The sequence below is a fragment of the Lithobates pipiens genome, unplaced genomic scaffold, assembly GCF_037356315.1.
Source record: "Lithobates pipiens isolate NorthernLeopardFrog02 unplaced genomic scaffold, aLitPip1_a1.2 Scaffold_23, whole genome shotgun sequence".
Classification (NCBI taxonomy): Eukaryota; Metazoa; Chordata; class Amphibia; order Anura; family Ranidae; genus Lithobates; species Lithobates pipiens.
In genome coordinates, this window is record NW_027507785.1 from 8,371,119 (window position 1) to 8,392,297 (window position 21,179).

At 47.5% G+C, this 21,179-nt stretch overlaps 1 protein-coding gene across 2 annotated transcripts in view; it reads left to right on the forward strand.

Moving 5' to 3' along the window:
• The window catches only part of ATG16L2 (autophagy related 16 like 2), a 149,693-nt gene that overhangs the window by 92,234 nt on the left and 36,280 nt on the right, over positions 1 to 21,179 (forward strand). For both annotated transcript variants that reach the window (XR_013262243.1, XM_077451153.1), the window contains exons 11-15: positions 2,106 to 2,176; positions 9,718 to 9,786; positions 12,240 to 12,360; positions 16,728 to 16,833; positions 20,611 to 20,760. Coding sequence is in view for 1 of the 2 variants with exons in the window: in XM_077451153.1 (XP_077307279.1) it covers positions 2,106 to 2,176; positions 9,718 to 9,786; positions 12,240 to 12,360; positions 16,728 to 16,833; positions 20,611 to 20,760 (517 nt within the window). In the remaining variant the exon portion in view is untranslated. The remainder of the gene's footprint in view (positions 1 to 2,105; positions 2,177 to 9,717; positions 9,787 to 12,239; positions 12,361 to 16,727; positions 16,834 to 20,610; positions 20,761 to 21,179) is intronic.

Sequence of the window (21,179 nt, forward strand, 5' to 3'; positions counted from 1 at the left end):
CCTCATCAACAACCAGATTACATTTATAGACTTTGTAGTGGGAGGTTCTGAGTGGGTGGAGCCTTTTTAGACTTTGTAGTGGATGGGTCTGAATAGGTGGGACCGCTATAGTCCTAGTGGGTTGCTTGGAGTGGGTAGAGCCTTTTTTGACCTTGTTGTGGGTGGATCTGAGTGTGTGGAGCATGTTGGACCTTGTGGTAGGCAGTCCCGATTGGGTGGAGCCTCTATAGATCTTGTAGTAGGCATTTCTGAGTAGGTAGGGCCTCTATAGATCTTGTAGTAGGCAGTTCTGAGTGGGGTAGGGTCTCTGTAGACCTTTTAGTAAGGGGTTCTGAGTGGGTGGAGCCTTTTTAGACTTTGTAGTGGATGGTTCTGAATAGGTGGGACCGCTAAAGTCCTAGTGGGTTGCTTGGAGTGGGTAGAGCCTTTTTTGACCTTGTTGTGGGTGGATCTCAGTGTGTGGAGCCTTTTGGACCTTGTGGTAGGCAGTCCTGATTGGGTGGAGCCTCTATAGATCTTGTAGTAGGCATTTCTGAGTAGGTAGGGCCTCTATAGATCTTGTAGTAGGCAGTTCTGAGTGGGGAAGGTTCTCTGTAGACCTTTTAGTAAGGGGTTCTGAGTGGGTGGAGCCTCTGTAGAACTTGTAGTGGTTGTTCCTGAGTGGGAACCTATAAGACCTTATAATAGGCAGTTCTGAGTGGGTGAAGCCTCTGCAGACCTTTTGAGTGGTTGTTCCTGAGTGGGAGCCTATAAGACATTGTAGTAGGCAGTTCTGAGTGGGTGGAGCCTCTATAGATCTTGTAGTAGGCATTTCTGAGTAGGTAGGGCCTCCTATAGAGCTTGTAGTAGGCAGTTCTGAGTGTGGTAGGGTCTCTATTGACCTTGTAGTAAGAGGATCTGAGTGGGTGATGCCTCTGTAGACCTTGTAGGGGTTGGTCCTGAGTGGGGGCCTCCAAGACCTTGTAGTAGGCAGTTTTGAGTGGGTGAAGCCTCTGCAGACCTTGTAGTGGTTGTTCCTGAGTGGGAGCCTATAAGACGTTGTAGTAGGCAGTTTTGAGTGGGTAGGGCCTCTCTAGATCTTGTAGTAGGCAGTTCTGAGTGGGTAGGGTCTCTATAGACCTTACAATAGGCAGTTCTGAGTGCGTGAAGCCTCTGCAGACCTTGTAGTGGTTGTTCCTGAGTGGGAGCTCAGTAGGGCCTCTCTAGATCTTGTAGTAGGCAGTTCTGAGTGGCTATAGACACTATAGACTAGTGATTCTCAACTAGGGTTCCTCCAGAGGTTGCTAGGGGTTCCTTCAGCATTGGGCCATTTCTGCCTCTCAGATAAGTTCCCACTGACACCATTGATCTTTTTAGCTATCTGTAAGGAGGTAATTCTTCCCACTGACCACAAGTGTAAGGACCGTTCTTCCCAATGACCACAAGTGTAAGGACCATTCTTCCCACTGACCATCACACTAATGTATCATGAGTTGTAGATTTCTCATTTTTAGCAGGGGTTCCCCCGAGACTGGAGAACTATTTCAAGGGTTCCTCTGTGTTGAAAAGGTTGAGAAAGGCTGCTATAGACCTTTTATAGTGGTTGGTTGTGAGGGGGAGGAACCGCTCTAAACCTTGTAGTAGGTGGTTCTGAGTGGGTGGAGCTGCTTTACACTTTGTAGTGGTTGGTTTTGAGCGGGTGATGCCTCTATAGACCTTGTAGTATAGCGATTCTGAGTGGGCATTGCCACTATAGACCTTGCAGAATGTGGCACCAAAGTTAGTCTGATCACTGAGGGAGGTGAGACTGAGGAAATGCTTCCTCCTGTCTGCAGCAGACTGATGACATCTTCTCAGCCTGGGTAAAGTCACTGACTGGAGCTCCAGGACAACTTTTTAGTGATAAAAGGTGTTTTTCTGAAAAATTATACTGTTGCTGGTTATAGTGACCTGTCAGGGATTTACTTATAAGGACTTGTGAAGAGAATGACAGGTCCACTTTAAATGACATATATTCTTATAATACAATTGTTCCTCAGAGGGTGAAGGAAGGCCGATGATAAGAAGCCACGTTTTATATTTCATTGTGTAATATTTTTGTCTCTTTTTTTTTTTTTTTTATACAGGTCAGCTTCAGATACACCAGACCCTACAAGGAAGTAACGGAGGAATCACCAGTATAGAATTTGATCCCGCGGTATGTGTCCATAGTGATGACTTGGTGTGCACTTCAGTATATGTCAGAGCTATATAAATGTATAATAATAGTGTAGTGTGTGACTGGGGGGGCGTTAGAGTGTAATTAGAGTGTAAATCATACACACATACAGATCATTAATAAAAACATATTTACACAAAAATAAACAAAAACAAGCGTGCTTACATCAGCAAGTAAAGAAAACATTTCCTGACAAGATAACATATTAAGAAACATATTTTAATGACAACAAAAAAGAGACTACAAACCGCGAACCTCAACTTAAACACAATCCAGGCTAAGAAACATTTTGAGATTTAATCGCCATCAGGATGCGAGTCTGAAACCCCCCTATTAATCCCTCCCCCCACTTCCACACCATTCACCTTACATTCTGAACCAGCCACTCTCATTCCCTTCCCACCTCCCCCCCACCATCATCCAATCCATCCCTCACTCCACCCCTCGGTGTCTGCCGACCTCCAGCTGCACTTCTGCCACGCCGAGGAGGAGGGGTTGGCACCACCATACATTCTGGTCCAGCACCCTCCATTGCTTTCACTACAATTGGAGAAAGAATAGGTGCAGACACAGACTTGACAACCACACTTTCTGACACTGACTGGGGAACCACAGACTGGGGGGACACTGACACCACAGAGGGCCTCACAGACACAGATTCTGATGGGAAAGAAAGAGACACTAGGATTCCTTGGTACAACCTCCACCAAGCCAGACTCTTCTCTATCCAGACAGAAGAATTCCTCCACTAGCTCTGGATTATTTTGCAAAGCTTCAGGGCACCGGCTATAAAGGTGACCAACCTTATCACACAGGTTATATTTAATGTTACAGTCCCTTGCGAGATGCCCCAGTTCCTGGCACAAAGAGCACTTCTGTTCTGGACATTTAGAAGAGAAATGTCCCTTGACGCCACATTTATGGCACAGCTTAGGTTGACCAGGGTAGAAGACAGTAATCCTATCTCTACCAATAAAGGCAGAGGAGGGCAAATGCTTGACCAGTGACCACATTCTCACACACACTCAACCTCATGGACACCGACCACCCACCCGTCCAGATTCCTCTATTATCCACCATCTTTTTTAGGGGACACAACGTTTCACCAAACCTCAACCAGACCCATAAATCCTCGGGGGGGGGGGGAGGGGGTATAAACTCATTCCTTGTCAGGATAGTCACATTCTTTTTCAAGGGCTGATGCGAGACAACTTTAGGGCCAAGCCCCTTCCAGTCTAGCTGGTCCCCATATACATGCTCATACCGCTCCCAAAACAGATCCAGCAATTCTAGACGCACAAATGATAAATCATATTCATAGGAACCAGCCGGACTGATGAGAGCATAAATATCCTCTGCCTTAAATCCCATGGCTAGTATCTTATCCACAACCTCCCTCCTGATAAGTGGAATATCTCCTCCTTCCCACCTGAGCTGTACCCAGGGCAGGACTTAGGGTGGTGGGGGCCCCTGGGCTTGAGTCACTTTCGGGCCCTACCTTCTATACATTATCATATTTATCGGTGTATAACATGCACCCCAAGTTTAAGAGGGAAGTTTAAGGAAAAAAAATTACATTTACATGCCCATCAATGCAGCCTTATCAGTGTCCATATGCAGCCTTGCCCATGCATCTGCAGCCTTGTCCAGTGTCATTGCAGCCTTGTCGGTGTAGCCTTGTCATTTGCAGCCTTGTCATTGCAGTCTTGAAGTTTAAAAATGGCACCGCCGAGATACAGAGTCCTGTGTATCTCGGTGGATCTCGGGTCCTCTTGGCGGCTCTCAGGTCCTCTCAGCAGCTCTTGGGTCCTTTCGGGGGCGTTGGGTCCCCTCGTAGTCCCGAGCGGAGCCGAGAGTAGCCGAGTGTAGTCAGCTCGGCTCACAGTCACGCCCAGTCCCTGTGTTATGTCCATCATAGGGCAGGACTGGGCATAACTGTGAGCGGAGCCAAGCCGAGTACACTCGGCTATGTATCTCAGTGGGGCCTGTGGGGCCCCCTATTAGGCGGGGCCCATGGGCTTGAGCCCAGTCAAGCCCAATGGTAAGTCCAGCCCTGGCTGTACCATATTCTTGTGTTTAATGGAAGGTGCGTTAGGTGAAAGTCACACAACTGGCTCCCTTCCACCACCAGCAGCATGACTTTGTCCCGACACAGCCTTAGCATAATTCCTAACTGGGACAGATGACACATTAACTGATTGCATAGGAATATTAACCACTTGCCGACCGCCGCACGCCGATGTACGTCGGCAGAATGGCACGGGCAGGCATAAGCACGTACATGTACGTGATTTGCCTCCCGCGGGTCGGGGGCCCGATCGGGCCCCCGCCCGGTGCCTGCGGCGGTCGGTTTTCGTTCGGGAGCGATCCCGGACGAGGGGACGGCCATTCATTCATGGCCACCCCCTCGCGATCGCTCCCGACGAATGGAAATCCCCGGTGACATCACTTCCTCTCCTGTAATGTAAACACAGGAGAGGAAGTGATGTATTCTCTCCTCCGTGTCGGTATTTTTCGTTCCGACACGGAGGAGAGCGGATCAGTGAGTTGCACCAACACATCCCACACACAGTAGAACATGCCAGGCACACTCACACCCCCCCTTTACCCCCCGATCACCCCCCCAATTACCCCTGCCCCCCAGTCACAGTGACACCAATGTCATTTTTTTTTTATTTTTATTTTTTTTTGCATTGGTGTCATTTGTGACTGTAATAACTGTTAGGGCAGTTAGGGTTAGCCCCCTTTAGTTCTAATGTACCCCCCTAACCCCCCCAATAAAGGTTTAACCCCGTGATCACCCCCCGTCGCCAGTGTCACTAAGGCTGGGTTCACATTGCAGCGGTTTATGAGAACGAATGTGATTCGCACCGCACTGCAGTGCAAATCACATCCGATCTCTGTGCGATTCGAGTTCAGCCATTCGCCGCACCCGCCGCACCCGCCACACCCGCCGCACCCGCCGCAAATTCGCACGGGACCCTTTTTTTGGCCCGCAGCAGAATCGGATCGCATGGGTGTTCACACCATGCGATCCGAGTTTGCAGATCGCACTGCGATATGCGAACTGATCTGGGGGTGTCAGTAACATTTCACTGACACTCCCAGCAGTTCGCATAGGGCAGTGTGAACTGCCGCCGGGAGGCATGCGATGCGGGAACCCGCCGCGGATTCGCGGCGTTTCCGCATCGCTCCAGTGTGAACCCAGCCTAATAAGCGATCATTTTTCTGATCGCCGTATTAGTGTCACAGGTGACGCTAGTTAGGCAGGTAGGTATTTAGGTTCGCCGCAGCTTTTTATAGCGCTAGGGACCCCCATATACTACCGCATAAAGCCCCCTGATTGCCCCCTAGTTAACCCTTTCACCAGTGATCACCATATAACTGTTACAGGTGACGCTGGTTGGTTAGTTATTTTTTTATAGTTTCAGGGCACCCGCCATTTATTACCTAATAAAGGTTTAACCCCCTGATCACCCGGCAGGTGTCATTTGTGACTAATAACTGTTAGGGCAGTTAGGGTTAGCCCCCTTTAGTTCTAAGGTACCCCCCTAACCCCCCCCAATAAAGGTTTAACCCCGTGATCACCCCCCGTCGCCAGTGTCACTAAGGCTGGGTTCACATTGCAGCGGTTTATGAGAACGGATGTGATTCGCACCGCACTGCAGTGCAAATCACATCCGATCTCTGTGCGATTCGAGTTCAGCTATACAGATAGTATGGCTGAATTCGTGTCGCACCCGCCGCACCCGCCGCAAACTCGCACGGGACCCTTTTTTTGGTCCGCAGCAGAATCGGATCGCATGGGTGTTCACACCATGCGATCCAAGTTTGCAGATCGCACTGCGATATGCGAACTGATCTGGGGGTGTCATTAACATTTCACTGACACTCCCAGCAGTTCGCATAGGGCAGTGTGAACTGCCGCCGGGAGGCATGCGATGCGGGAACCCGCCGCGCATTCGTGGCGTTCCCGCATCGCTCCAGTGTGAACCCAGCCTAATAAGCGATCGTTTTTCTGATCGCTGTATTAGTGTCACAGGTGACGCTAGTTAGGCAGGTAGGTATTTAGGTTCGCCGCAGCTTTTTATAGCGCCAGGGACCCCCATATACTACCGCATAAAGCCCCCTGATTGCCCCCTAGTTAACCCTTTCACCAGTGATCACCATATAACTGTTACAGGTGACGCTGGTTGGTTAGTTATTTTTTTATAGTTTCAGGGCACCCGCCATTTATTACCTAGTCTCACTAGTGTACCCCTAAATTTAGGGGTGTCTACTTTCTAAAATGGGGTCATTTGGGGGGGGGGGTTTGTGCCATCTTGGCATTTTATGGCCTTCAAAACTGTAACGCCCTTAGAAAGCCTGAAGGCGGTGCTTGGTTTTTGGGGCCCCGTACGCGGCTAGGCTCCCAAAAAGTCCCACATATGTGGTATCCCCGTACTCAGGAGAAGCAGCAGAATTTATTTTGGGGTGTCATTTCACATATGCCCATGGCATGTGTGAGCAATATATCATTTAGTGACAACTTTGTGAAAAAAAAAAAAAGTTTGTAATTTTCCCGCAACTTGTGGCAAAATATAAAATATTCCATGGACTCAACATGCCTCTCAGCAAATAGCTTGGGGTGTCTACTTTCTAAAATGGGGTCATTTGTGGGGGTTTTGTGCCATCTTGGCATTTTATGGCCTTCAAAACTGTAATAGGTAGTGAGAAGTGAACTCAAAAAATTACGCCCTTAGAAAGCCTGAAGGCGGTGCTTGGTTTTCGGGGCCCCGTACGCGGCTAGGCTCCCAAAAAGTCCCACATATGTGGTATCCCCGTACTCAGGAGAAGCAGCAGAATTTATTTTGGGGTGTCATTTCACATATGCCCATGGCATGCATGAGCAATATATCATTTAGTGACAACTTTGTGAAAAAAAAAAAAAAAAAAAAAAGTTTGTAATTTTCCCGCAACTTGTGGCAAAATATAAAATATTCCATGGACTCAACATGCCTCTCAGCAAATAGCTTGGGGTGTCTACTTTCTAAAATGGGGTCATTTGTGGGGGTTTTGTGCCATCTTGGCATTTTATGGCCTTCAAAACTGTAATAGGTAGTGAGGCGTGAAATCAAAAATTTACGCCCTTAGAAAGCCTGAAGGCGGTGCTTGGTTTTCGGGGCCCTGTACGCGGCTAGGCTCCCAAAAAGTCCCACATATGTGGTATCCCCGTACTCAGGAGAAGCAGCAGAATTTATTTTGGGGTGTCATTTCACATACGCCCATAGCATGTGTGAGCAATATATCATTTAGTGATAACTTTGTGTAAAAAAAAAAAAAAAATTTTTTTTTTGTCATTATTCAATCGCTTGAGGCAAAAAAATAAAATATTCAATGGGCTCAACATGCCTCTTATCAATTTCCTTAGGGGGTCTACTTTCCAAAATGGGGTCATTTGGGGGGGTTTTGTACTGCCCTGTCATTTTAGCACCTCAAGAAATGAGATAGGCAGTCGTAAACTAAAAGCTGCGTAAATTCCAGAAAACGTACCTTAGTTTGTAGATGTGACAACTTTTGCGCAAACCAATAAATATACAATTATTGACTTTTTTTTTACCAAAGACATGTGGCTGAATACATTTTGGCCTAAATGTATGACTAAAATTGAGTTTATTGGATTTTTCTAATAACAAAAAGTAGAAAATATCATTTTTTTTCAAAATTTGCGGTCTTTTTACGTTTATATCGCAAAAAATAAAAATCGCAGAGGCAATAAAATACCATCAAAAGAAAGCTCTATTTGTGGGAAGAAAAGGACGCAAATTTTGTTTGGGTACAACATTGCATGACCGCGCAATTACCAGTTAAAGCAGCGCAGTGCCAAAGTGTAAAAAGACCTCTGGTCATTTACCAGCAAAATGGTCCGGTCTGAAAGTGGTTAACTGGTACATAGGAACCTCTGAAATCTGGTTTGGTAAATTACCCACCAGTTGATCCTCCCTCCTCCACTCCAGAACAACAGTCCAGCTCACCATAGTCCCAGACGTACCACAGTTACCAGCAGTCCCATCATCAAGTAAAGTCTTCTGTTTATAAAAAACATCAGCTGTTTCAGCGTTCATACGGCCCTCCTGCTCAGCAGTTTCAATGTTCATGCGACATTCCTGCTCTGCACTGTTAGTGTCCATGTGGGACTCCTCACAGCCAGCAGAAACTTCTCTGTCTGGATACATACCATCTCTTCCTGCATTCCCATGATCTTCATCTGATGAGTCGGTGCCACTCAAGGGATATTCCATTTCTGTAATGGCCTGCAGCAATCTCCCATTTTCCTTAACCTCCACCTGGGATGACCCAATGCCGCTGGGGAGGGAGGGGGCCAGATATTGACTCGGATGCAACAGATCAGGGTTAGTACTGGTGCCACCATGTGAAGCCACTTCCTTACCCCCATCCATGCTGTCGCCATTGCTGTGGCATCCACCCTCTGGCTGATACTGGTACAGGCACTTTGGCATCTCAGGCATCTGTTGCAATCTCTCCTCATTCTCACACTTTTCTCTGAACACACCGCTGCTCTCCTTCAGAGAGGCGACCAACTTCTCTTGCTTTTTCAATACCTCTTCCAGAGACATCAGATTGGAGATTTCCCTCTTACTTTTTCCAGACTTACTATGCAGGGATTTCTTTTTCCTGAGATCTTCTTTCATGACAGAATGTTTCTGTTCCTCCTTAGCAATGCGGCAAAGTCTGTTCACCACTTTATCCTGGAAGACTGGTAAGGACTCCTCTTGCATAGGAGCAGTCCCAGGGTCCATTGCAGCTTGAGCACATGGAGTAGGCCTCAGTGCCTCTGGAGAGCCTCCACCTTCGTCTTCCCCAATATGGTCCATGCTTGCCTGGGAAAAGCCTGCATGAGAAGCCCCAGGCTTGCTGCTTCTCTCAGCTGAGATCACAGCGGAGTGAGCCAACAGCAACCTGCAGAACAGCACCACCTGGTGGAGAAGCTCCTCTAGTACACAGACTGATGTGACAGTCTGTGTTCTCTGTACAGCACTTTTCTTTTTTTGTCAAAACTTAATTTAACAAGCTGAAGTTAGAAGCTGATTGGCTACCATGCACAGCTGCACCAGATTTTGTGCTTTTTGGTTTTTAGTAAATCAACCCCAAAGAGATCTGATATTGACGATTGGACTCGGTTAGAGATATAATGTGTATGATATCTCATTCTGTCATACTTCTGATGGTACACTCTGCTCTCCTCCTTGGTCCAAAGGAAACAGCAGAGGGCGCAAACTAAAGGCAGTATATAGGAAGTATTTTCCTGAATACTGCACTTAGTTGACGCCCTCTGCTGTTTCCTTTATATATTTCAGAGATTACCTCTGTCTCTTTGAGTAGCTGCCATGGATATCTTTGGACCTATGGACTTTTTAGGATAATCCTACTCCCCTACATCACATTCATGTGTATGATTATGTTGTAGCTTAGCTGCATCCATACCTGTGCCATTTTCGATAATTCCTTTTCTCCTCCAGGGTCTGCAGCTCCTGGCAGCGTCTTTTAATGGGTCCGCTCATCTCTGGAAACTGGACGGTACATCCAAGGTAAGGTCCGCTCTTTTTTTGATCATCTGTGCCAGGCTGGTAAATGGACACTAGACATCTTCCCCTATAAGGCTAACGTTTAATCCGCTTCCATCTTGCCTTCCCTGGACCCTTCTGAATGTCAACACGATGATTACATTTGTCTTACTGTCTTTGTCTTGAACTGTTTGTCTTTTTACAAATTTATGTAAAGCAGACCTTCACTTGTGAGTATGACTCCCGCTCTTCTGGCTCCTCATCCTCCTTTCTGCAGAATTGTAATTTTTTTTTTTTCAACAATAAATCTTTTATTTAACTGTAATATTTAACTTTGTGGTTGGTTCTCAGTGGGTAGACCCTCTATAGACATTGTAGTAGATAGTTTTGAGTGGGCAGAACCTCTGTAGAGCATGTGATAGGCAGTTCTGAGTGGGTGGAGCCACTATAGACCTTGTACTAGGTGGTTCTGAGTGGGTGGAGCCTTTATAGACCTTGTAGTGGTTGGTTCTGAGTGAGTACACCTCTATAGACCTTGTAGTAGGCCATTCTGAGTGGATAGAGCCTCTATAGACCTTGTAGTGGTTGGTTCTGAGTGGGTAGGGCCTCTATTAGACCTTGTAGTATATAGTTCTGAGTGGGTAGAGCCTCTATAGAGCTTGTAGTAGGCAGTTTCAAGTGAATGGAGCCGCTACAGACTTTGTACTAGGTGGTTCTGAGTGGGTGGAGCCTTTATAGACCTTGTAGTGGTTGGTTCTGAGTGGGTGAAGCCTTTATAGACCTTGTAGTGGTTGGTTCTGAGTGGGTACACCTCTATAGACCCTGTAGTAGACAGTTCTGAGTTGGATGGAGCCTCTAAAGGCCTTGTAGTAGTCTATTCTGAGAGGGTGGATCCTCTATAGACCTTGTAATGGTTGGTTTTGACTGGGTAGGGCCTCTATTAGACCTTATAGTTGATAGTTCTAAGTGGGTGGAGCCTATATCGACCATGTAGTAGGCAGTTCTGAGTGAGTGGAGCCTCTATAGACCTTGTAGTGGTTGGTTTTGAGTGGGTAGGGCCTCTATTAGACCTTGTAGTATATAGTTCTGAGTGGGTAGAGCCTCTACGGAGCTTGTAGTAGGCAGTTTTAAGGGAATGGTCCCACTACAGACCTTTTACTAGGTGGTTCTGAGTGGGTGGAGCCTCTATAGACCTTGTACTAGGTGTTTGAGTGGGTGAAGCCTTTATAGACCTTGTAGTGGTTGGTTCTGAGTGGGTACACCTCTATAGACCCTGTAGTAGACAGTTCTGAGTTGGATGGAGCCTCTAAAGGCCTTGTAGTAGTCCATTCTGAGAGGGTGGATCCTCTATAGACCTTGTAATGGTTGGTTCTGACTGGGTAGGGCCTCTATTAGACCTTGTAGTTGATAGTTCTAAGTGGGTGGAGCCTATATCGACCATGTAGTAGGCAGTTCCGAGTGGATGGAGCCTCTATAGACATTTTACTAGTTTGTTCTGAGTGGGTGGAGCCTCTATAGACCTTGTAGTAGACAGTTCTGAGTGAGTGGAGCCTGTATAAACCTCTATTTAAACTGAATTTCTGGAATTAACCCACTACAGCTCAGCTGAATCAGTATTAAAAGAAACTTTATCTCAAAGCCCCCTTTAATTGCTTAAATCCCTTGGTCATGCGGGATCTTGAGTCTTCTACCATTTTCACTGCAGAAGAGAATTGGCCTTATTCAAATGACAGCGTCCCTTCTTGGGTGGCATGGACCTTTCCTATTGGTTGTTCTTAGGCATAAAGGGTTCCCTTAGGCTCCAGAAGACTGATGATGCATGATGACATAAAAAAGAGGCAACCAGTCAATGCGGGAAACAGACAGGAGTAGTGTTGGGTCCACGCGGTCATCATCCCTGGAGGTGGTAATGGCGAGGGACACAGCTGACTTTCATGTGCATAAAAGAGCTTTAGAAGGTATTTATTGTAGAGATAAAAAAACGGAGAATGGGTGAAAGATGGGTGGTAGACTGGGTGTTTTCCAGCTTACCTTTTTAGTTTGCATTATGCACAATTGCTTGGCCAGCGAGTCCAGTGTTGTATTGTTGTGATCTGCCATGTCGCTGTGATGCACCAGGTCCGCCATCTTCTTTGAAGACATCATTGGGAGTTTCCTGCCTGGTTCAGACAGCTTAGCCCCCCGATGACCCACCACTGGGGCCACCCTCCTCCGGCTGCTGTATGGAACTTGAAGCCATATATGCCCTTATTAAATCCTATCTCCAGGCAAAGTTCTATGACCCCCAACCTCCGTTCATGCCTAGGTGAAAATGACTAGTCCTATGCTCTGAAGTTTCCTAGGATATGCTCATCACGTGTCTCAGGAGACTTCATCGCCTAGGCTGAGCTTTGCCTAGTAATAGTTTCTAAATGGGGCCTATTCAGCAGAAAAGGCTCAATTCCTCCTTATTGAGTAGCATATTTTTTAATTTTCAGGAAACTCTGACAGGACACAACGGGAAAGTGACAGCGGCCAAGTTTAAGATGTCAGTGCATCGTGCGGTCACCTGCAGCATGGATCGGACCATCAGGGAGTGGGACCTGCAGAAAGCGGCCTGTGAGTCAAAGCTGTGACCTAACCATATATCCTATATCTTTGGAGGAAGAGAAGTAAAAATGTCCTGTCTGCTAATTGTTTGTAATACGAAAGTCAGTAAATGGTCCAGATCTTCTGGGTTTAGGATTTGTAATTGAGTGAATCTTAGTTGGGTAACACCTCCTCCCAAAATGTCTATCCTTTTCTGAGTGCGAAAAAGCGGCCAAATTCTTGTCCTGGCTGCAGAATATTATAAACTGAACCCTTCCTGGATGCCAGCAGCAGAAGCAGTGTCAATGTACTGGACATGTATGGATATTGCCTTTACTAATGAAGATTGCTGTCAAGTCCTGAATAGTGAACCACTCCTTCGGCTGACCCTGTGCAAACATCAAGCAGGGGCTCCTCCTCACCTCATACAGTTAGGGCCAACATCATTGGGTCCAACGGATGTAAAACTTTATTATTACAGGACAATTGCAAAGAAGCAGACCTGGGACCCCTCCTGCTGACGCGTTTCACCCAAAGATTATGCCCAATTTGAATGAAACCCATCAGCAGAGGAGGTCCCAGTTAGGACTGTTTGCAGTTGTCCTGGAATAATAAAGTTTTATGGAGACTGCCCTTCACGGCCCAGCGGTGAGGGGTGCTTTGCAGTCCCACCAATCTGAGGTTCCTAATCTCCTATCCTCGGATCAATAACAAGCTGTCTCCATGCAGGTACAGATTAAAATTTGTCATCAGGACAGGACGTGAGTGAAAATCTGTATGATGTGTGGCCAGCGCAATAAAAATTGTTACTCCGTGTTTGTAGTAGACCAGGAAAGGGTTGGATTCTCAATCATGTGGGGCGGCACAGTGGTGTAGTGGTTAGCACTCTCACCTAGCAGTAAGAAGGGTCACTGGTTCAAATCCCAACCACGACACTACCTGCCTGGAGTTTGCATGTTCTCCCTGTGCCTGCGTGGGTTTCCTCCCACACTCCAAAGACATGCAGGTAGGTTAATTGGCTTCTGTCCAAAATTGGCCCTAGTATATAAATGGGGACCTTGGATTGTGGGCTCCTTGAGGGTAGGGACCGATGTGAGTGTACAATGTACAGGGATAGGGACAATTGTAGACACTCAGGTTGAACTGGATGGACTGGTGTCTTTATTCAACCTTACTAACTATGTAACTATGTATCTCTTTTCTGTCCATGTTGAGGAGATTTTGCATCACTTCCTGTCTGGCACCCCATGGTCCCATGACGCTAAGGAGGTCATAGGGTGGGAAATGGAGTCAGAATCTCCGGGTGGCAAAAATGTAAAAAAGTTTTGGCTAAACTTTGGCTTCAAGGTGGAATCCCATTCATGATTTTTGACCACGAGTCCCATAGAGAAGGGATGGGTAGAGCCCCCTATTGGGGTTTATGAGGCCATCTCACCTCATTTCCTGTCCTGGGGACCAATGGCCAGAGGCACCATTTTCTTGACTCAAGGCCAAGAATTACAGTTGTCCTGTGGCTCGTTTTCGACCCCATATCAGGCTAGCATTTGTGGCTTCTGATTGGCTTAGATCTGGTGGTGAATACAGAGATGGGCGAACCTGCAGACTGTGGGTAACATTGCTGCAGCCCAGGGGAGTGTCCGTGTGAAAAAAAAGACAACGGAGACCTTGAGAACCTTGGACACCTCCATGTAATCTATCTCAGCCCAGTTCTGCAGATGTTACACAGCAGAGGGACTACAGCCTCTTGTAACATAACTCTGGGCTATGCAACCTCCCTCTCTTGCTCCCCTGTGTGTTGAGTCTTCAGATATATTGTATGCATTTTTAGTTTCAACAAACTACATGTGACTCCTATAACCAGACGGAGAGACTTGATTCCTCATTTTAATGTTCCGTATTTCTGCTCTGATTTTAGCCAGCCATAGTGGAAAGTGATGGTAAGACCAGATGTTAATACTGATCTCATTCATATTTAACTGTTATGATTACTTTATGGAGCAGGGTTTGCGCTGCTTGAGGGCCCATTCAATCTCTGTGTTGCATTAGCACAGTTACTTTAAATATAATGCATTACTGTGCACTAAAGAAACCCTGTCACCACCTTTCCAAAAAATTGTATTCATTTGTGATGTCTCTAAACTAGGATATTTGACCCTCTCCCTTATTTCAAGTCCTCTTCTTGGAGTGTCTAATTACTGTTTGTGCTGGCCCATCTCCTCTGTCCCTCACCTCACCCGCCCTCAATATGAAGCTGTGAATGGGCCTTCAAAGCTCATGGTTCTTGTGTTATGTCAACACAAAGCAGAGAGTGGACCATCACAGCTAGGGGTGCAACGGATCAAAAAACTCATGGATCGGATCATTTTTTGGATCAGCAAATAATAATTGAATTAGAAAAAACCTGTGAAAATTCCACCACCATATAGTCCCCACTGTAATATCAACAATCTCCCCCACTGTAATATTGGCTGAGCATGGGCGGGTTATGGCAGGGTATTGGCGGGTTATGGCAGGGTATTGGCAGGGTGCGGCAGGGTATTGGCAGGGTATTGCAGACTGAGAATTGGCAGGGTATTGGCAGGGTACTGCAGAGTATTGGCAGAGTATTGGCAGGGTACTGCAGAGTATTGGCAGGGTACTGCAGAGTATTGGCAGGGTACTGCAGAGTATTGGCAGGGTACTGCAGAGTATTGGCAGGGTACTGCAGAGTATTGGCAGGGTATTGGCAGGGTACTGCAGGGTACTGCAGAGTATTGGCAGGGTACTGCGGAGTATTGGCAGGGTACTGCGGAGTATTGGCAGGGTACTGCGGAGTATTGGCAGGGTACTGCAGAGTATTGGCAGGGTACTGCAGAGTATTGGCAGGGTACTGCAGAGTATTGGCAGGGTACTGCAGAGTATTGGCAGGGTACTGCAGAGTATTGGCAGAGTATTGGCAGGGTACTGCAGGGTACTGCAGAGTATTGGCAGGGTACTGCGGAGTATTGGCAGGGTACTGCGGAGTATTGGCAGGGTACTGCGGAGTATTGGCAGGGTACTGCGGAGTATTGGCAGGGTACTGCGGAGTATTGGCAGGGTACTGCGGAGTATTGGCAGGGTACTGCGGAGTATTGGCAGGGTATTGGCAGGGTACTGCGGAGTATTGGCTGGGTATTGGCAGGGTACTGCGGAGTACTGGCAGGGTACTGCAGAGTATTGGCAGGGTATTGAGGGATGGCTGCGACTGCAATTGTCACAAAGCAGCGTTGTGGGCACTACAGATGCAGCCCACAGTGCTGCTTCCATCCGATCTCTCCCCTCCATTGTACAGATCGGTACACGGAGGGGAGAGAGGAACGGGCATTATGACGACGCCGGTTTCTTTACAAGTGATCGCTCCATCATTTGACGGAGCGATCACATTGGGTGTAGAAAGATGGCCGCCGTTTCGGAGCTAGGCCGAAGCCACGGCCTTTCCTAAGGCCGAGACCGCGGAGCGTGGCTTGTGCCAATCCAAGCGGGGTGACCCGTTCGGATCGCAGATCAGTGATGATCCGTTGCACCCCTAATCACAGCTCATTGTTTTTGTGTTGCAGCAAAACTAAGCAGTGAAATGGTCCTCAGAGTTCATTGGTCTTGTCTTATGGCAACACGAAGCTGCGAATGGTCCCTCGGTGCTCATGGTTCTTTTGTTATGGCAACACAATGCTGTGAATGGGCCCTCGGATCTCATGGTTCTTGTCAACACAAAGCAGAGAATGGCCCCTTAGAGCTCATGGTTCTTGTGTTGCAGCAACACTAAGCAGTGAAGTCTACATTGATATCTCCTGATGAAGAGGACCATGTCCAAGAAACGCGTTGAGCTTGAATGACTATTCTATGCAATTATCACAGTATTTGGGATCGATTTGTTTTACAATTGTAGTATACTTTAGTATAATCTGCTACTGTATGGACTAATATTGTCTAAATTCAAATGAATGAAATAATTTTTTTTTACTAAATGCTATGCCTTAAAAGTCCCAGAATTATACTATAAATATAGTTTTGCAACACTAAGCAGTGTATGGGTCCTCAAAGCTCATGGTTCTTTTGTTACGGTAACACAACGCTGTGAATGGGCCTTCGGAGCTCATGGTTCTTTTGTTACGGTAACACAATGCTGTGAATGGGCCTTTGGAGCTCATGGTTCTTGTGTTACGGCAACACAATGCTGTGAATGGGCCTTTGGAGCTCATGGTTCTTGTGTTACGGCAACACAATGCTGTGAATGGGCCTTCGGAGCTCATGGTTCTTTTGTTACGGCAACACAATGCTTGTGAATGGACCTTCAGAACTTTCACAGATCTATGCCATCCTGTGCCCGTTACAATCTCTGACTTTTTCCTCTTGCACTCTCCATCCCCCTATCCCCGCAGGTATCCGGCAAATTCCAGTCTCCTCGTATTGCAGCGATGTTGTTTGTTCCGATATGTACACAATCAGTGGTCATCACGACAAGAAGATTCGGTTCTGGGACAGCAGGTACCCAATCGGGGAAGAGTGTCACTGAGGCTGAAAGGATTTTTGTATTGTTGGATGGAATGGTGATGGGTTAGAACCTTTGTTGGGTTTATGCTCCCCTTACTCATTGTGACACTTGGACAGGAGGTGAGGCAAGGGCGTATCATTAAATCAGTAGGCTGTGTGTGTGAGATCAAAAGTGGGCCCTAAGCATGGCGGGAGAATCTGAGAAGTGGGCATGGTTTAAATTGAGCTATATATTGGGTTTGGCTTAAAGGGGGTGTGGTTAAATAGTCTGAGGGGGCAATGATGGCAAGTGTGAACCCTCTATATTATACTGGGGATGGGAGCAGGCTGACCTGGGGAGGGGTATTGTACTGCCGATTGGTATAGACTGTCCTGGGGGGTGTAAACTTCCAGCTGAGTTTGCCACGGCACCCAGCCTGACGTGGGAGCAGGTACCTGTCAAAGGTACTGCCAGGTACCCGCTCCCCCTAAAAAGATGCCAAATGTGGCAGCAGAGTGGGGGGGGGGAGCAAGCGGAACTTCCTCTTTTGGGTGGAGCTCCGCTTTACGCTTTTACTGTTCCCTGTGTCCTCCTCCTCCAGCCCCCCTTATTGTTCTACCCCCGTTCTTTTACAGCTCCCCTCCATGTCCTTCACCCCCCCCCCCGTTCTTGTCTGGCCCCCCGTCCTCCTCCTACACCCCCCACAGCCAGCTTCTCTCCTCTTCTCTCCCGCTGGCTGTGGGGATCTGTCAGGATGGAGAGCGGAGGAAAGGACACCGCTCATTTACCGGGCCCTTCCTTTTCTGAATCGGACACATTGAGTGAGATCACTCCTGTGTCCTGTGCAAACTGAGCAGAGTAATCTCTGTGTGTGATTACACTGCTCAGTTTTTGAATGGAGAGGAGCCGCTAACTCCTCTCCATTCATCTTCAATTCTGAAAAAGGGACTGGGGAATCTGTGTCCTCAGCCTCTTTCTTTGTCTTAAAGGGGAGATGTCAGGGGTCTAATTAGACCCCTGATATCTCACTAAAGTCCCCCCTCCCAAAATGTTTTTTTTTTTTTAAATTGGAAAAGAAAAATGTTTTAAATAAAAACTACTGACACCATCACCGCCACATACTCCCCACCCCTTCCCCAAAAGCACAACGAATAAAATATTTAAAAAAAGAATTTAAAGAAAATAATATCAAAATTGTAAAAAAAATAATAGAGAGAATAATAAAAAACAAAAACTAGTGACACACTGCTTTACTGACACTGTCCACTACCCCCACCCCCAATCATTGTGAAAAACAAGAAAATATAAAAAAAAATTGTAAAAAAAATAAAATTGTAAAAAAATATAAAAATAAAGAAATACTGACAGCATTAACACTGATGCCACTAATGCAGCACAAAGGTTTACTGCAACTGGTCACTAATGCATCAGTGTCTGGTGGCAGTAGCAGCACATTAAACCCCTGAGTTATGCACATTACTAATGGCATCAATTACCCCCCCCCCCCCAACTCCACTCCAAGTAGCCAGATATCCCAACCTGCAAAAACTATTTTCAGAGGTGAGTGTGGCTTACATCGTGCTACATATTGGGCGTGACTTAAATGGGGTGTGGTTTTATAGAGTCTGAGATGACTTGTATAGTGCAGAATGTAGTAATGTTAAATGGGGAACGTACCGCTGTACACTCTGCGTTCCTCACATGCACATTATACCCACCGCCATACACTCCATACTCCTCTCCTGCACATATTACCCACCGCTATACATGCCATACTCCTCTCCTGCACATACCCACCACCATACACTCTGCACTGTACGTTCCCCATTTAACATTACTACATTCTGCACTATACAAGTCATCTCAGACTCTATAAAACCACACCCCATTTAAGTCACGCCCAATATGTAGCACGATGTAAGCCACACCCACCTCTGAAAATAGTTTTTGCAGGTTGGGATATCTGGCTACTTGGAGTGGAGTTGGGGGGGGGGGTAATTGATGCCATTAGTAATGTGCATAACTCAGGGGTTTAATGTGCTGCTACTGCCACCAGACACTGATGTATTAGTGACCAGTTGCAGTAACCCTTTGTACTGCATTAGTGGCATCAGTGTTAATGCTAATTAACCCCTTTATGCTGCATCATGAAGGGGTTAATAAATGCTGCCAGTGGCCACTAATGCAGTACAAAGGGTTAATTAACTGCCACTGGTCACTAATGCATCAGTGTCTTCTGGCAGCAGCAGCACACTAACCCCTGAGTGCTGCACATTACTAATGGCATTAGTGCCCGTTCACACAGGGGCGACGCGACTTGCAGCGCGTCTCACAGACGCGACCTGCACACGACTTCAGCGGCGACTTGCAAAATGACTTCTGTATAGAAGTCAATGCAAGTCGCCTGAAGTCGCCCCGAAAATACTACAGGAACCTTTTTCTAAGTCGGAGCGACTTGAGTCGCTCCTATTAGAACGGTTCCATAGTACAGAACGGAGCGCGACTTGTCAGGCGGCTAAGTCGCCTGACAAGTCGCGGTAGTGTGAACGGGCACTTACTTAACCCCCCCAACCCCAATCCGGGTCGCTGCAAAAGCTTGTCACAACATTACACTGTTGCTAAATCATCAAGTCATGTTTAGGCCAATCTGGCAGTCTGTTCTCCCTTCCCAGAGAGTAACAACAGGCAGGCCCCCATTCGAGTTAAAGACTGCGAGCAGCAGAGAGTGACAGCGGGCAGGCCCCCATAGAGTGACAGTGGACAGGCCCCCCGTAGAGTAACAGAGGGTGAGCCCCATAGAGTGACAGCGGACAGGCCCCGTAGAGTGACAGCAGGCAGGCAGTGACAAGAGCCAGTATGCTGGCAGGGACAGCAGGCGGGCCCCCGTAGAGTGACAGCGTGTGGGCGAGCCCCCGTAAAGTGACGGCATGTGGGTGAGCCCCGTAAAGTGACGGCGTGTGGGCGAGCCCCGTAGAGTGACGGCGTGTGGGCGGGCTCCCGTAGAGTGACGGCGGGCGGGCCCCCGTAGAGTGACGGCGGGCGGGCCCCCGTAGAGTGACGGCGGGCGGGCCCCCGTAGAGTGACAGCAGGCGGGCCCCCAGAGAATGACAGCGGGCGGGCCCCCGTAAAGTGACGGCGGGCGGGCCCCCGTAGAGGGACAGCGGGCAGGCAGTGACGAGAGACAGTATGCCGGCAGGGACAGCTACACTTCAGTGCCTCAGACTTGTTTCATCCATGGGTGTAGGGTGGGTCAGAGCACAGTGAGTGGCCCCCCTCGGGGGCCCGTGTGCAGTTAACACCATGCACACATGGATGATACGCCACTGAGGTGAGGGAAAGTCTCCCCACTGGGGACACAACAATAAAAGCTTATGCTGGTGTGGATGTGGGAGGTCCGGCTCATGGCGGGACTCTAGTTTTACTGGTGAGGAACGTTGTGAGGAAAGGTCTCAGAAGCTTCTGATCATTAGAATTCTTCTTTGGAAACATAGAAACAAAAATGATCCAATTTGTTTTGGGGTTAGACTTTCTTCAGAGAAAAAGACTTTGAACTGTAGCAAAGGGCATGGTTGGTTATGGAGCCTGGGTGAGATGCCTTAGACGAGGGTTTTGAACACCTCCAGGCAAAAAGAACACAAGCTCCACTTGATCCAAGGCATCTTACCCATAACCAACTACGGGGGGGGGGGGGGCCTTTATGCCCTTGGCACAAGACATGTGATTCCTGAGCTCCACACCGTATTCTCCATCCAACATTGCTCCAAGTTCTTGTCCTTGCTTCCCCTGTACAGGTCAGAGAATTGTGTCCGGGAGCTGACCCTGGAGGAGAAGATCACCTCCCTCAGCATTGGCCAGGACCAGACGCAGCTGCTCAGCTGTTCCCGCGATGATACGCTCAGTCTGATCGACCTGCGACGGGGGGAAATCCTGCACGCCTTCCGGTACGGTTAAAGGACACCTTTATGGAGGAAATAGATTTTGAGGCCAGGCTGGGGCAGCTAGCACTTTCAGAAGGAAGACGGGAACAGCGGCTCCTGTATTTTTCCAGTGACTGGTCTACTATGATGTTATTTGCATCAGAGGCAAAATTTGGATTATTATTAAAGTGTATCTAAATTCAAGAAGAAAAATCTAATATATTACCAGTCCTTAGATATGGTGGCTGTATTTGTTTTTTGTTTTTAACCGTGATTTTTTATTTTATTTTTAATCAGTCATTTACATCCTGTCCTAGGATGACAACAGTAACTCTCTGTACATTGTTTTCACCCTGGGAAAGGGACTACAGAACACCTCCCTTTCTCCACATATCTTTAACACGGAGGGAGGTGTTCTGTAGTTCTTAGGAATAGCTGCGATC